Below are 18,137 nucleotides of genomic sequence, written 5' to 3'. Positions count from 1 at the left end.
CACGGTGCTCCCTTTGTGGCCTGCATGGCTGGTTGGCACACTCCACTAAATACCTGTACTTGGCGATCATCGTCATGGTGCCCAGCCCGTGAACGCCCAGCAGAGGGAGCCAACGTCACGGCACGTACCTCCCCTCTATCACCAACCCCCCCGGGTAGACCTCCCGGGATACCACAAGCTTAACACTATATAAAGGTTAGCATTAAACATATGTGGTGTATGACATGATGCATAGCCTGGCTGACATGAACACAAAGACACCGAGGTAGTCAGGTAATTAACTGGACGTGACCCCAAAAGAAGGAGGGGATGAGTGGAGAAAATAAAAGAGAATGAGAGGAGAGACGGAGGGGGCATCGAACCTGCAGCCTGGCATGTTTTACACACCACAGTGTCTTGTTTTTGCCGAGGTCACTCCGCCTATTACAGATGGAGGCTCTGTCTTCACAGAGGTCACTCCGCCTATTACAGATGGAGGCTCTGTCTTCACAGAGGTCACTCCGCCTATTACAGATGGAGGCTCTGTCTTCACAGAGGTCACTCTTCCTATTACAGATGGAGCCTCCCTCTGTCTCGCTCTCATCCTTTCTCTCGCTCTCTCTCTCTCTCCCCCCCTCTCTCAACCCCCTTGCTTTGTCTCTCATCCTCTCTCTCACCCCTTCTCCCTATCTGTCTCCCTCCCTCTCTCTCCCCCCTCTATCTCTCTTCCCCCTCCCTCCCCATCCAACCCCCCTCTCTCTTCTCTCGATTCAATTACATTTCAATTTAAGGGGCTTTATTGGCATGTGAAACAATGTTTACATTGCCAAAGCAAGTGAACTAGATAATAAACAAAAGTAAAATAAACAAAAAATGTACAGTAATCACTACACTCACAAGTCTCTCTTTCCCCTTCCCTCCCCATAACTCCCTCTCTCTTTCCCTATCTCCCTCTCTCTCGCTTTCTCTCTCCCTCCACCTCCCTCTTTTTCCCCACGCCCTGTCTCCCTCCCTCCCCCATCTCTCTCTCTCCCCCTCTTTATCTCTTTCTCCACCTTCTCTCCCTCTCCACCTCTCTCTCTATTCCCCCTTCCCTCCTCTCCCTCTCTCGCTCTTTATTTCTCTCTGAGGAGATGTGAACGTAGATCAGTTTCTCCCTCTATATCCAATGAGTCTCACACAAGCAACAGTGTCAAACAATCCATTCCTGAGCGACTTTTTAGCTGTCTGGTGCTATCCATGTGTGTCTGCGAGGTGTGTATTTGTGTTTGGGTGGGTGGGTGGGTGGGCGTGCATGTGTGCATGTGTGTATCTGTTTAGAATGTGTGTGTACCCATAACACCTACTGCTAGGCTGGAGAGTTTATAAGCTGTCAGAATTGTAATTTGGAGACGATAAGGCCCTGCAGAACTTCCCTGGGCCAGATCAGTTACACAGAGACCTTGACACCTTTTCATTCCCTTGCATTTTAGACCAGATCACTGGAGTCAATATTGACATTTACAATACAGGAGAGGAAGAGAAGGCTTATGGCTGCATAAATGAACTGTGAGGAGAGAGATGAACCCTGATCTGGTTTCAGTCATAGTCAGCACTCAGGTAATAGAGAAGGTAGCACTGCAACTGCACCAGTGAAGGTAGTAAATTACCTTTTAATGGCATCAGACCAAGGCTCTGCATCTCTCCTCGTGCTCCTAGACTTTAGTGCTGCTTTTGATTCCATCGATCACCACATTCTTTTGGAGAGATTGGAAACCCAAATTGGTCTACATGGACAAGTTCTGGCCTGGTTTAGATCTTATCTGTCAGAAAGATATCAGTTTGTCTCTGAGGGTTTGTCTTCTGACAAATCAACTGTACATTTCGGTGATCCTCAAGGTTCCGTTTTAGGACCACTATTTTTTCACTATATATTTGACTTCTTGGTGGTGTCATTCGGAAACATAATGTTAACTTTCACTGCTATGGGGACGATACACAGCTGTACATTTCAATGAAACCGGGTGAAGCCCCAAAATTGCCCTCCCTGGAAGCTTATGTTTCCGACATAAAGAAGTTTTACATTTAAACTCGTACAAAACAGATGCTAGTTCTAGGTCTCAAGAAACAACAAGATCTTCTGTTGGATCTGACAATTAATCAAGATGGCTGTACAGTCATCACAAATAAAACTGTGAAGGACCTCGGTGTTACTCTTTTTTGTCGAACATATCAAGAAAATTTCAAGAATGGCTTTTTTCCATCTTAACATTGCAAAGATCTGAAACTTTCTGTCCAAAAATGATGTAGAAAAATGTATCCATGCCTTTGTCACTTCTAGAATAGACTACTGCAATGCTCTACTTTCCGGCTACCGGATAAAGTACTAAATAAACTTCAGTTAGTGCTAAAAACGGCTGCTAGAATCTTGACTAGAACCCCAAAATGTGATCAAATTACTCCAGTGCTAGCCTCTCTACACTGGCTTCCTGTTAAGGCTAGGGCTGATTTCCAAGGTTTTACTGCTAACCTACAAAGCATTACTAACAGCATTACTAAAATTCCAAGATGGCGTTGCAGTAGGACATGTGCATTAGTCTTTGTCTTGCTCCCATGTCTTATAAATAGCCAGTCTTTTTCATATATATCTTAGTCTCACTTTCTATCTACGAACTAAATATACTTTCCTGCAACCCACCTCACCCAATGTGGTACAGATCTGCTATTTTTATTCCTTATAACTGGAACTTCAATCAGGAGCTAGCCAGCTAACTAGCTACTATTCTTTGTTAGCCACGGCTAGCGGCCTTCACCTTTTTCCCGGTCATCAGCCAGCCTTAGCTCGGACAACACCTGCCAGTCTGCACAGCTCGATATCAACCCAGAGCATGTCGGACTGCTTCTCTCTACCATATCACTGGATTCCTGCTGCTCTGGATCATTACACCGGATCATCACAGCTAGCTAGCTGCAAACAAGTGGCTACTGTTAGCTAACACCTCTGTCCCCAAGCAAGCACCAGCTAGCCTTGAGCTAGCCTCGAGCTAGGCCCATATACCAACTAATTCTAGGGTTACAATAACTCCAATGCCAATTGGCCTGGACCCTTTTGTTGACACGGAGCCCCGCCGATACATCATGACTGGACTGCCGACGTGATCGCCCGATGGGTCTCAACAGGCTATTCTGTTACGATGTCTACTAGCCCCGGTCCGCTAGCTTTTCTGAACGCTGTGTCCACTGCTCACCTAGCGTAGAAGTGACTACCGAACGGCACCCTGACTCACCTATTACTGCTCTTTTGACCCTATGATCACTCGGCTACACAACTGATGCTCCCTGGACTGTTTCAATAACACGGGACCTCATTTTGTTTACCTGTCGGCCCCAGCCTCGAACTCAGGTCCTGTATGTAACTAACAATCCCGCTCTGCCCATTCATTGCCATTTACCCATGGTTGTCTTAGCTCCCCTGATCAACACCTGTGATTGCTTTTTGCCCCTCTCTAATGTCAACATGTCTTGTCTACCGCTGTCTTGGCTAGTTATTGTTTTATTTTGCTGTAGAGCCCTGAGTCCCGCTTAAAATGCCTTAGTTCTTTTGTCCCACCTCACACACATGCAGAGACCTCACCTGGCTTAACTGGTGCCTCCAGAGACGAAACCTCTCATTGTCACTCAACGCCTAGGTTTACCAACACTGTACTTACATCCAACCATACCCTTGTCTGTACATTATGCCTTGAATCTATTCTACCACGCCCAGAAATCTGCTCCTTTTATTCTCTGTCCCCAATGCATTAGACGACCAGTTCTTATAGCCTTTAGCCGTACCCATATCCTAGTCCTCCTCTGTTCTTCTGGTGATGTAAGGTTAACCCAGGCCCTGTAGCCCTCAGTTCTACTCCTATTCCCCAGCCGCTATCATTTGTTGACTTCTGTAACCGTAAAAGCCTTGGTTTCATGCATGTTAACATCAGAAGCCTCCTCCCTAAGTTTGTTTTATTCACTGCTTAAGCACACTCCGCCAACCCTGATGTCCTAGCCATGTCTGAATCCTGGCTTAGGAAGGCCATCAAAAATTCTGAAATTTCCATCCGCAACTACAACATTTTCTACCAAGATAGAACTGCCTAAGGGTGTGGAGTTAGCCTGCAGAGTTCTGTCATGCTATCCAGGTCTATGCCCAAACAGTTCGAGCATCTTCTTTTAAAAATCCACCTTTCCAGAAATAAGTCTCAGTGTTGCCGCTTGTTATAGAACCCATCAGCCAACAACTGTGCCCTGGACACCATATGTAAATTGATTTCCCCCCCATCTATCTTCAGAGTTTGTACAGTTAGGTGACCTAAACTGGGATATGTTTAGCACCCTGGCCGTCCTACAATCTAAGCTAGATGCCCTCCATCTCACACAAATTATCATGGAATCTACCAGGTACAACCCTAAATCCGTAAACACGGGCACACTCATAGATATCATCCTGACCAACCTTCCCTCTAAACACACCTCTGCTGTCTTCAACCAGGATCTCAGCGACCACTGCCTCATTGTCTGGTTCCATAATGGTTCCACGGTCAAATGAACACCCCTCATCACTATCAAACGCTCCCTAAAACACTTCAGCAAGCAGGCCTTTCTAATCGAACTGGCCCGGGTATCCTGGAAGGATATTGAACTCATTCCGCCAGTAGAGGATGCCTGGTTAATCTTTAAAAGTGCTTTCCTCACCATCTTAAATAAGCATGCCCCATTCAAAAAATGTACAACTAAGAACAGATATAGCCTTTGGTTCACTCCAGGCTTGACTGCCCTTGACCAGCACAAAAACATCCTGTGGCGTACTGCATTAGCATTGCATAGCCCCCGCAATATGCAACTTTTCAAGGAAGTTAAGAACCAACATACACAGTCAGTTAGGAAAGCAAAGGCTAGCTTTTTCAAACAGAATTTTGCATCCTGTAGCACAAACTCCAAAAAGTTCTGGGACACAGTAAAGTCCATGGAGATAAGAGCACCTCCGCCCAGCTGCCCACTGCACTGAGGCTAGGAAACACTGTCACTACCAATAAATCTATGATAATCAAGAATTTCAATAAGCATTTTTCAACGGCTGGCCATGCTTTCCACCTGGCTACCCCTACCCTGGTCAACAGATCTGCATCCCCCACAGCAACTTGGCCAAGCCTCCCCCATTTCTCCTTCACACAAATCCAGATAGCTGATGTTCTGAAAGAGCTGCAAAATCTGGACCCCTACAAATCAGCTGGGCTAGACAATCTTTCTTAAATTATCCACCACAATTGTTGCAACCCCTATTGCTAGCATGTTCAACCTTTCTTTTGTATTATCTAAGATCCCAAAAGATTGGAAAGCTGCCGCAGTCATCCCCCTCTTCAAAGGGGGAGACAATCTAGACGCAAACTGTTACAGACCTATACAGGCCTAGAATATGTGGACTACTACAAATACCTAGGTGTCTGGCTAGACTGTAAACTCTCCTTCCAGACTTAAACATCTCCAATCCAAAATTAAATCTAGAATCGTCTTTCTATTTCACAACAATGCCTCCTTCACTCAAGCCGCAAAACTTACCCTAGTAAAACTGACTATCCTACCGATCCTCGACTTTGGCGACGTCATCTACAAAATAGCATCCAATACTCTACTCAGCAAACTGGATGCAGTCTATCACAGTGCCATCCGTTTTGTCACCAAAGCCCCTTATACCACCCACCACTGCGACCTGTATGCTCCAGTCGGCTGGCCGTCGCTACTTGTTCGTCGCCAGACCCATTTGGCTCCATAAGTCTATGCTAGGTAAAGCTCCGCCTTATCTCAGCTCACTGGTCACGAGAACAACACGCACGCTCTCCAGCAGGTATATCTCACTGGTCATCCCCAAAGTCAACACCTCCTTTGGCCGCCTTTCCTTACAGTTCTTTGCTGCCAGTGACTGGAACGAATTGCAAAAATTTATGAAGACTGATATTTCCCTCACTAACTTTAAACAACAGCTATCTGAGCAGCTAACCGATCGCTGCAGCTGTACATAGTCCATCTGTAAATAGCCCCCCCAATCTACCTACCTCATCCGCATTTTTTTTTAATTGCCTATTTATTGGCTACCTCCTCACGCCATTTGCACACACTGTATATAGACTTCCTTTTTTTCTATTGTCTAATTGACTGTACGCTTATTTATTCCATGTGTAACTCTGTTGTTTGTGTCGCACTGCTTTGTTTTATCATCTTGGCCAGGTCGCAGTTGTAACTGAGAACTTGTTCTCAATTAGCTTACCTGGTTAAATAAAGGGTAAAATACAAAAATAACAATATCTGTCCTAGCCTGCCTTTCTAAAGTCTTCGAAAGACAAGTTAACAAACAGATCACCAACCATTTCGAATCCCACCGTACCTTCTCCACTATGCAATCTGGTTTCTGAGCTGGTCATGGGTGCACCTCAGCCACCCTCAAGGTCCTGAATGATGTCATAACCGCCATCGACAAGAGACAATACTGTGCAGCCGTCTTCATCGACCTGGCCAAGGATTTCGACTCTGTCAATCACCACATTCTTATCAGCAGATTCAACAACCTTGGTTTCTCAAATGACTGCCTCGCCTGGTTCACCAACTACTTCTCAGATAGAGTTCAGTGTGTCAAATCGGAGGGCCTGTTGTCCGGACCTCTGGCAGTCTCTATGGGGTCCCTCAGGGTTCAATTCTCGGGCCGACTCTTCTCTGTATACATCAATGATGCCGCTCTTGCTGCTGGTGATTCTCTGATCCAACCCGGTGCAGACAACACCATTCTGTATACTTCTGGCCCTTCTTTGGACACTGTGTTAACCAACCTCCAGATGAGCTTCAAGGAGTCCTAGGACCATGCCTTAGGGTAACTGACCTGATGACTCCTTGCTGTCTCTAGTCCACCTGGTCATGCTGCTGCTCCAGTTTCAACTGCTCTGCCTGCGGCTGTGGAACCTGTTCCCTGGAAATGCTACCTGTCCCGGACCTGCTGTTTTGGACTCTCTCTCTCTACCGCACCTGCTGTCTCCAACTGAATGATCGGCTATGAAAAGCCAACTGACATTTATTCGTGAGGTGCTGACTTGACCATGCTGGTCATCTATGAACGTTTGAACATCTTGGCCATGTTCTTTTATGATCTCCACCCGGCACGGCCAGAAGAGGACTGGCCACCCCTCAGAGCCTGGTTCCTCTCTAGTCTTATTCTTAGGTTCCGGCTTTTCTAGGGAGTTTTTCCTAGCCACTGTTTTTCTGCATTGCTTGCTGTTTGGGGTTTTAGGCTGTCTTTCTGTACATCACTTTATAAATACATTTGATTGAAGGTAGACGGGGGAAGGGTGCATTCATATTTGTCATGTCAGTTAAAATGTTTAGAGTATAGGACCACACCAAATGTTGATCTGCCGTTGTCAGCTGTTTGTTTGGAAACCATGGACGTCTGACTGACAACTAATAAAAGTCACTATTCTACATGTTACAGCCTCTGATCATACCAGCAAATGCTATTGGTGTGTTCCTGCCTTAAGAATGTGTTAAATGCAACAGTAAGGTTGTTGTACTTCCTGGGTAAGTGATCTCATAGAGAATGGATACAACGACTTAGTGGTTTTTAATTTTTTTTATTTTTACCCCTTTTTCTCCCCAATTTTGTGGTATCCAATTGCTGTAGTAGCTACTATCTTGTCTCATCGCTACAACTCCCGTACGGGCTCGGGAGAGGCGAAGGTTGAAAGTCATGCGTCCTCCGATACACAACCCAACCAGCCGCACTGCTTCTTAACACAGCGCGCATCCAACCCGGAAGCCAGCCGCACCAATGTGTCGGAGGCTACACCGTGCACCTGGCAACCTTGGTTAGCACGCACTGCAGCCGGCCCGCCACAGGAGTCGCTGGTGCGCGATGAGACAAGGACATCCCTACCGACCAAGCCCTCCCTAACCCGGACGACGCTAGGCCAATTGTGCGTCGCCCCACGGACCTCCCGGTCGCGGCCAGTTACGACAGAGCCTGGGCACGAACCCAGGGACTCTGATGGCACAGCTGGCGCTGCAGTACAGTGCCCTTAAACACTGTGCCACCCGGGAGGCCCACGACTTAGTGGTTAGGCAGGTATATTCCTTGTCTAGTAGAGGTAAATAGACCTCCTGGGGTACGAGGTAAATAGACCTCCTGGGGTACGAGGTAAATAGACCTCTTGGGGTACGAGGTAAATAGACCTCCTGGGGTACGAGGTAAATAGACCTCCTGGGGTACGAGGTAAATAGACCTCCTGGGGTACGAGGTAAATAGACCTCCTGGGGTACGAGGTAAATAGACTTATTGGTGTTGGGGGGGTGCAGCTCTTGCAGTGAATGTGTTAAATGCAACAGTAAGGTGTTTGTACTTCCTGGGTAAGTGATCTTATGGAGAATGGATATAACAGCTTAGCAGTTAGGCAGGTATATTCCTGGTCTAGTAGAGGTAAATAGACTTACTTGGGTAAGAGGTAAATAGACTTACTGGGGTTGGGGGGGAAGAGGGTGCAGCTCTTGCAGTGAATGATTTCCTTGACGATGGGCAGATCAAGGGGGAGGGGGGGTGGGGGCACCATGCCGAGGCCGGGCATCATGGGGTTCATGGGAGCGATGCCTGTCATCATGCCAAGGCCTTGGTCAAAATCTAGATGAAGCACACAACACACACATATAAAAAAAACATTTCCACTCACACCAGTTCAGCACATGTTGCCATTTTCATGTTTAGTTTGACATTGTGTGTTTCTCCATGAACACTTTGCGGAGGTTTCTGTCAACAACGGTGACCCATAACCAGTCTATAAATAACTGAATACATGCTCTGATGAATGGACAATGGCAAAGGAGGGGATAGCTACCGTTTTACAGGCTCCTAACCAACTTTGCTATGTTTGTGTTTTCACATTTTTTTGTAACTTATTTAGTATATAATGTTGCTGCTACTGTCTCTTCTGACTGAAAAGAGCTTCTGTACATCAGAACAGTGATTACTCACCTCGAACAGGACAAAGGTTTTTCTTAAATGAGTCTGACGCAAAGGATATACTGCTTCCCTGAGACCAGGCCCCCATCCCTGTCATTCGTGTGAAAAAAGACAGAAAGACAGGGGGCGGGGCGGATGTCTGGGTGCCTTGTGAGAATTCGTTGGTGAGTGAGTAAACCACCACTACCCTCTGCATTATTGGCCAACGTGCAATCATTGGAAAACAAACTGGTCGATCTACGATTAAGAATATCCTACCAACGGGACATTAACTGTAATATCTTATGTTTCACCGACACGTGGCTGAATGACGACACGGACTACATAGAGCTAGCTGGCTTCTCCGTTTTTCAGCAGGACAGAGCAGCTACGTTATTTGTCAAAAACTGCTGGCGCGCGATGTCTAATATTAAAGAAGTCACTAGGTATTGCTCGTCTGGGGTAGAATACCTCATGAAAAGCTGTAGACCACACTATCTACTAAGAGAGGTCACATCTATATTATTCGTAGCTGTCTATTTACCACCACAAACCGATGCTGGCACTAAGTCCGCACTCAACGAGCTGTATAAGGCCATAAGCAAACAAGAAAATGCTCATCCAGAAGTGGCGCTCCTAATGTCCGGGGACTTTAATGCAGGGAAACTTAAATATGCTTTACCTAATTTCTACCAGCATGTCACATATGCAACCAGATTTTTTTTTATCTAGAACACCTTTACTCCACACACAGAGACGCATACAAAGCTCTCCCTCGCCCTCCGTTTGACAAATCCGACCATAATTCTATCCTCCTGATTCCTGCTTACAAGCAAAAACTAAAGCAGGAAGTACCAGTGACTCGCTCAATACAGAAGTGGTCAGATAACGCAGATTCTACACTACAGGACTGTTTTGCTAGCACAGACTGGAATATGTTCCAGGATTTATCCAATGGCATTGAGGAGTATACCACCTCAGTCACCAGCTTAATCAATAAGTGCACTGACGATGTCGTCCCCACTGTGACCGTACGTACGTACGTACGTACATTACCCAACCAGAAGCCATGGATTACAGGCAACATCCTCATCGAGCTAAAGGCTAGAGCTTCCGCTTTCAAGGAGCGGAACACTAATCCGGACATTTATAAGACATCCTGCTATGCCCTCAGACAAACCATCAAACAGGCAAAGCGTCAATACAGGACTAAGATTGAATTGTACTACACCGGCTATGACGCTCGTCGGATATGGCAGGGCTTGAAAACTATTACGGACTACAAAGGGAAAGCCAGCTACGACCTGCCCAGTGACGCGAGCCTGCCAGACAACATAAATGTATGTTATGCTCACTTTGAGGCAAGAAACACTGAAGCAGAGAACACCAGCTGTTCCGGACGACTGTGATCACGCTCTCAGGTGGTAAGGGTAGGCAACAACACATATGCCATGCTGATCCTCAAAGCTGGGGCCCCTCAAGGGTGCATGCTTAGTCTCTTCCTGTACTCCCTGTTCACCCACGACTGCGTGTCCTAGCACGACTCCAACACCATCATTAGGTTTGCTGACGACACAACAGTTTCGACACAACAGCTTGATCACCGACAACAATGAGACAGCCTATAGGGTGATCAGAGACCTGGCAGTGTGGTGCCAGGACAATAACCGCTTTTTCAATGTGAGCAAGACAAAGGAGCTGATTGTGGACTATAGGAAAAGGAGGGCTGAACAGGTCCCCATTAACATTGATGGGACTGAAGTGGAGCGGGTCGAGAATTTCAAGTTTCTTGGTGTCCACATCACCAACGAACTATCATGGTCCAAACACACCAAGACAGTTGTGAAGAGGGCAAGACAACACCTTTTCCCCCTCAGGAGACTGAAAAGATTTGTCCATGGGTCCCCAGATCCTCAAAAACATCTACAGCTGCACCATCAAGAGCATCCTGACTGGTTACATTACCGCCTGGTCTGGCAACTGCTCAGCATCTGACCATAAGGCACTACAAAGGGTAGTACGTACTGCCCAGTACATCCCTGGGGCCAAGCTTCCTGACATCCAGGACCTATATACTAGGCAGTGTCAGAGGAAGGCCCAAAAAATGATCAAAGACTCCAGGCAAGCAGTACTGGAGCACCGAGTCTAGGACCAAAAGGTTCCTTAACAGCTTCTAGCTCTGGTTGGAGAGAGAGGCCCATGGCAGAGCTCTGTCATTGGCCACTATGCGGCAGATGAGCTGATTCATAACTGCCACTACCCTGAACTGAGGAAATGAGCACACTGCTGATGAATTATGTAAAACACTCCTGGCTGCCACACATATTATGAGCACAGAGAATAATTTTCACTCTTGGTAAATAAAATATTTCTGCACCATATTTATTCATGAACATGACAGATGATAGGAGCCAAACCAGGCTCCGGGTGCACATCAAGAAAAGATCTGGTTTGATCAAGACCAGCTTGTTTCCATTTCACTGCTGAATTTTTCTTTCTCCTTCCAGAGTGTGTGTGTGTGTGTGTGTGTGTGTGTGTGTGTGTGTGTGTGTGTGTGTGTGTGTGTGTGTGTGTGTGTGTGTGTGTGTGTGTGTGTGTGTGTGTGTGTGTGTGTGTGTGTGTGTGTGCGTGCGTGCGTGCGTGCGTGCGTGCGTGCGTGCGTGCGTGCGTGCGTGCGTGCGCGCGCGCGTGCGTGTGTGTGTGTGCGCTTCCATTCAGAGCCAGTGGGCATAGGAGGTGTGAAGTAGAGCGATGCATGATAACAGAGATTATTTACACTCTGTTTCTTCTCAGGAATTTTAAGATAAACACACACCATCTTCAGTGTGAAACAGGCCTCTTCCAGCCAGAGGTAAAACTGTCTGGAGACAGAGACAGAGCAGGAGTCTCCTGAACAGAAACATCAGCGGAGAACTCTGTCTTCTCTCCAGACACACAAGGTGTCTCTCTCTCCCCCCTATCTCTCCCTCTTCCCTCTCCCACTGGCTCCATCTCTCTCTCTTTCTCCAGTCTCATGATAGATCGTCACACAGCCTCTGCCTGCAGTCCCAGAGATATGAAGAGTCACCCAAACACACACACACCCACCCCACGCATGGATACACAAACACACGCAGGCATTCACACACACACACTCAGAGAAGTGCACACACACACACACACACACACACACACACACACACACACACACACACACACACACACACACACACACACACACACACACACACAGTCCTGTATCTCCATGTTAACCAATCAGCTTCCCAGAGGTTTGTTGAAGGTAATTACATTTCATGCTGCCTATCAATAAAATGTCCAGCCGGGAATAAAACATTTGGCATTTCACTGTAGATACCTCCTGGCTGTCAACATATCACATCCATCCTCCCTCTCTTTCCTTCCTCCCCTCCCTCTGTTTTCCAGGGTAAACGTCCCCCCCAGCAGAGTGGGTGCTAGGTGGAAAGAGGGCTGGGTGGAGGATGGTGTGGGATGGCTGGGGGGAGGGAGGGCTCTGTGGAGGGAGGGATGGGTAAATGGAGGGTGGAAGGGAGGGCTGGATGAAGTGAGTGAGGGATGGGTAAAGGGGAGTGTGGGAGGGCTGGTGGGAGGGAGGGAGGGTAACACAGGGAACTACTGTGAGGCATGCTAGGTAATATTCTCTAATGAGGCGAGCAGGCAAAGCCCTCTAGAACAAGACCAGAGGCTCCAGTCTCAATGTGCTGCCAGACATCTCCTTCTCTACATAATATACAATATAGATTCAGCCGCAGACCGATTTTTTTTTTTCTTGAGAGGATGGTCACTGGGACGGAACAGGCAGGGTCTGCTGGTAGCCTAGCGGGTTAAGAGCACAGGGCCAGTAAATGAAAGGTCACTGGTTCGAGTCGACTAGGTGAAAAATCTGTAGATGTGCGCTTGAGCACAATTACAAATGATTTGTATACTGCAAATTGACTGCAAGAAGCCCAAACAGATTGACTAAAATCAAAACTTGCTTACATTTGTATACGATCACGTGTCTCTCTATTATGTGTGGGAATACTTGGGAACAGATTTCATAAATTAAAATCACTTGGAGCTGATATCTTGTTGTTTTTACAGTCTATTACACTGTGTGCACAATTATTAGGCAAAATGCATTCCTCAGGATTCATTTTATTGTTGAACAAACACAATGCTCTCAGTCAATCCAAAATGTTATTTAACCTCAAACCTGAATGTTTAACAAAGGAAAAGTGAGATTTGTCTTTCTCAGGGGAATATATAAGTGTGCACAATTATTAGGCAACTAATAGTGTGCAGAATTATTAGGCAACCAAATTACAAAATGTATTTGCCCCAACTCACTTGTTTATTCAATTTTTTTTGAGTAAGTGTAACAAATAAGTAACACAAAATGACAATTAAATAACATTTCCAGCCTTTGAAAAATATTCAGTGACCAATGTAGCCACCCATCTTTTCAATAACTGCCATGAGCATTCCATCCACAGAACCGGTCAGTTTCTTGATCTGTTCACAATCAACGTTTGCTGAAGCAGCATCCACAGCCTCCCAAATGCTGTTCAAAGAGGTGTATTGTCTTCCCTCACTGTAAATCTCACGTTTGAGAAGGGCCCAAGTCAGCTGAGGAAGGGGGCCAGATCATTATTCGGGCATCTTTGAGGCCCTGTCTGGCTAGCCAAGCAGTGTAGTACTTGGATGTATGTGATGGAGTATTGTCCTGCATAAAGATCATGGTCTTCTTGAATGCTAAGGACTTCTTCCTGTACTACTGCTTGAAGAAAGTATCTTCCAGAAACTGGCAGTAGGTTTGGGAGCTGAGTTTCAGTCCATCTTCAACCCGAAAAGGTCCAACTACCTCATCCTTAATGATAGCAGCCCATAACAGTACCCCTCCTCCACCTTCCTGGCGCCTGACTCGAAGTGGTGCCCTGTGTTCATTACTGATCCAGCCACAGGCATGTCTATCTGGTCCATCGAGAGTCACTCTCATGTTATCTGTCCATAAAACCTAAGAAAAATCTTTCTTTGGGTATTTCTTTACGCTTCAATCGTATTCAGTGGTGGTCGTGTTTCAGTCTTCTTGACCTTGGCCTTATCTCTGAGCACTTGACACCTTGTACTTCTGAACACTCCAGGTAGGTTGCAGTTCTGGAATATGGTGGAGGATGGGTTCCTGGTAGCTTGACGTTTAATTCTTCTCAAGTATTTTGCAGTTAATTTTCAAAAAAAAATGTCCATGCGTTCTTTGCGCCACAGTTAAAATGGCGCCGGAAGAAATGGTAGCAGTTTTACGGGCGCCCAACCAATTGTGCTATTATTTGTTTTTTTTTCACGTTATTTGTAACTTATTTTGTACATAATGTTTCTGCAACCGTATCTTACGTCAAAAAAGAGCTACTGGATATCAGGACAGCGATCACTCACCTCGGAATAAACACAGGTTTTTTCTACAACAAGGAGGACGCACAAGACATTCTCCAAACACCCCACAGGGCCGACATCCCATTTATTTGCAAGAGGAAGTGACGCTGGTACAGAGGACAAAGAGCCGGATGCCTAGGCTGCCATTACCTTCAATACTACTCGCCAACTTGCAATCATTGGATCATAAATTAGATGAGGTACGATAATGAATATCCTACCAATGGGACATAAAAAACTGTAATATCCTATGTTTTATGGAATAGTGGCTGAATGACGACATGGATATTCAGCTAGCGGGATATACGCTGCACCGGCAAGATAGAACACCACACTCCAGTAAGACGAGGGGCGGCGGTCTGTGCATATTGGTAAACAACAGCTGGTGCACTAAATCTAAGGAAGTCTCTAGATTTTGCTCGCCTGAAGTAGAGTATATTGTGATAAATTGCAGGCCACACTACTTGCCTAGAGAGTTTTCAACTCTATACTTTTAGTGCATGTTTATTTACCACCACAGACAGATGTTGGCACTAAGACCGCACTCAGACAGCTGTATAAGGAAATAAACAAACAGGAAACCACTCACCCAGAGGCGGCGCTCCTAGTGGCCGTAGACTTTAATGCAGGGAAACTTAAATCAGTTCTACCTAATTTATATCACCATGTTAAATGTGCAACCAGAGGGAAATAAATTCTAGATCACCTGTACTCCACACACAGAGATGCGTACAAAGCTCTCCCTCGCCCTCCATATGGTAAATCCAACCACAACTCTATCCTGATTCCTGCTTACAAGCAAAAACTAAAGCAGGAAGCACCAGTGACTCGGTCTATAAAAAAAGTGGTCAGATGAAGCAGATGCTAAACTACAGGACTGTTTTGCTATCACAGACTGGAACATGTTCCGGGATTCTACCGAGGGCATTGAGGAGTAAACCACATCAGTCACTGACTTTATCAATAAGTGCATTGAGGAAGTCGTCCCCACAGTGACTGTACGTACATACCCCAACCGGAAGCCATGGATTACAGGCAACATTTGCACTGAGCTAAAGGGTAGAGCTGCTGCTTTCAAGTTACGGGACTCTAACCCGGAAGCTTACATGAAATATTGCTTTGCCCTGCGTCAAACGATCAAACAGGCAAAGCGTCAATACAGGGCTGAGATTGAATCATACTACACCGGCTCCGACGCTCGTCTTATGTGGCAGGGCTTGCAAACTATTACAGACTACAAAGGGAAGCACAGCCGCGAGATGTCCAGTAGAACCAGCCTATCAGATGAGCCCGATGTGAGCAAGACCTTTAAACAGGTCAACATACACAAGGCCAGACAGATTACCAGGGCATGTGCTCCGGGCATGTGCTGACCAACTGGCAGGTGTCTTCACTGACATTTTCAACATGTCCCTGATTGATCCTGTAATACCAACATGTTTCAAGCAGACCACCATAGTCCATGTACCCAAGAAAGGCAACCTGCCTAAATGACTACAGACCTGTATCACTCACGTCCGTAGCCATGAAGTACTTTGAAAGGTTGGTAATGGCTCACATCAACACCATTATCCCAGAAACCCTAAACCTACTCCAGTTTGCATACCGACCAAACAGATCCACAGATGATGCAATCTCTATTGCACTCCACATTGCCCTTTCCCACATGGACAAAAGGAACGCTTATGTGAGAATGCTATTCATTGACTACAGCTCAGCGTAGCTCAACACCATAGTACCCTCAAAACTCATCACTAAGCTAAGGATCCTGGGACTAAACACCCCGCTCTACAACTGGATCCTGGACTTCCTGACGGGCCGCCCCAAGGTGGTAAGGGTAGGTAGAAACACATCTGGCATGCTGATCCTCAACACTGGAGCTCCACAGGGGTGTGTCCTCAGTCCCCTTCTGTACTCCCTGTTCACCCACAACTGCATGGCCATCATTAAGTTTGCAGACGACACAACAGTGGTAGGCCTGATCACCGACAACGACGAGACAGCCTATAGGGAGGACGTCAGAGACCTGGCCGGGTGGTGCCAGAATAACAACCTATCGCTCAACGTAACCAAGACTAAGTAGATGATTGTGGACTACAGGAAAAGGAGGACCCGAGCACTCCCCCATTCTCATCTACAGTGCTGTAGTGGAGCAGGTTGAGAGATTCATGTTGCTTGGTGTCCACATCAACAACAAACTATAATGGTCCAAACACACCAAGACTGTCGTGAAGAGGGCACGACAAAGCCTATTCCCCCTCAGGAAACTAAAAATATTTGGCATGGGTCCTGAGATCCTCAAAGGATCTCTAAGGTCAGGGCATGACACTGCCTGCCATCCAGGACTACACCAGGCAGTGTCAGAGGAAGACCCTAAAAATTGTCAAAGACCCCAGCCACCCCAGTCATAGACTGTTTTCTCTACTACCGCATGGCAAGCGGTACCAGAGTGCCAAGTCTAGGACAAAAAGGCTTCTCAACAGTTTTTACCCCGAGGCCATAAGACTCCTGAACAGGTAATAAAATGGGTACCCGGACATTGTGTGCCTCCCCCACCCCCTATGTTTACACTGCTGCTACTCTCTGTTTATCATACATACAGTGCCTTGCGAAAGTATTCGGCCCCCTTGAACTTTGCGACCTTTTGCCACATTTCAGGCTTCAAACATAAAGATATAAAACTGTATTTTTTTGTGAAGAATCAAAAACAAGTGGGACACAATCATGAAGTGGAACGACATCTATTGGATATTTCAAACTTTTTTAACAAATCAAAAACTGAAAAATTGGGCGTGCAAAATTATTCAGCCCCTTTACTTTCAGTGCAGCAAACTCTCTCCAGAAGTTCAGTGAGGATCTCTGAATGATCCAATGTTGACCTAAATGACTAATGATGATAAATACAATCCACCTGTGTGTAATCAAGTCTCCGTATAAATGCACCTGCACTGTGATAGTCTCAGAGGTCCGTTAAAAGCGCAGAGAGCATCATGAAGAACAAGGAACACACCAGGCAGGTCCGAGATACTGTTGTGAAGAAGTTTAAAGCCGGATTTGGATACAAAAATATTTCCCAAGCTTTAAACATCCCAAGGAGCACTGTGCAAGCGATAATATTGAAATGGAAGGAGTATCAGACCACTGCAAATCTACCAAGACCTGGCCGTCCCTCTAAACTTTCAGCTCATACAAGGAGAAGACTGATCAGAGATGCAGCCAAGAGGCCCATGATCACTCTGGATGAACTGCAGAGATCTACAGCTGAGGTGGGAGACTCTGTCCATAGGACAACAATCAGTCGTATATTGCACAAATCTGGCCTTTATGGAAGAATGGCAAGAAGAAAGCCATTTCTTAAAGATATCCATAAAAAGTGTCGTTTAAAGTTTGCCACAAGCCACCTGGGAGACACACCAAACATGTGGAAGAAGGTGCTCTGGTCAGATGAAACCAAAATTGAACTTTTTGGCAACAATGCAAAACGTTATGTTTGGCGTAAAAGCAACACAGCTGAACACACCATCCCCACTGTCAAACATGGTGGTGGCAGCATCATGGTTTGGGCCTGCTTTTCTTCAGCAGGGACAGGGAAGATGGTTAAAATTGATGGAAAGATGGATGGAGCCAAATACAGGACCATTCTGGAAGAAAACCTGATGGAGTCTGCAAAAGACCTGAGACTGGGACGGAGATTTGTCTTCCAAGAAGACAATGATCCAAAACATAAAGCAAAATCTACAAT

At 46.2% G+C, this 18,137-nt stretch overlaps 1 protein-coding gene across 1 annotated transcript in view; it reads right to left on the bottom strand.

Annotated features, from left to right (window-relative positions):
• The window catches only part of LOC110487749 (ecto-NOX disulfide-thiol exchanger 2), a 202,247-nt gene that overhangs the window by 117,480 nt on the left and 66,630 nt on the right, over positions 1–18,137 (bottom strand). Inside the window, exon 3 of the mRNA XM_090198596.1 lies at positions 8,492–8,650. Within this exon, the coding sequence (XP_090054722.1) occupies positions 8,492–8,650 (159 nt within the window). The remainder of the gene's footprint in view (positions 1–8,491; positions 8,651–18,137) is intronic.

Source organism: Oncorhynchus mykiss, chromosome 14 (assembly GCF_057628025.1).
Source record: "Oncorhynchus mykiss isolate SJ-2025 chromosome 14, ASM5762802v1, whole genome shotgun sequence".
Taxonomy (NCBI): Eukaryota; Metazoa; Chordata; class Actinopteri; order Salmoniformes; family Salmonidae; genus Oncorhynchus; species Oncorhynchus mykiss.
Note: the sequence above shows the minus strand (reverse complement) of the source record. Positions and strands in the feature narration are given on the sequence as shown.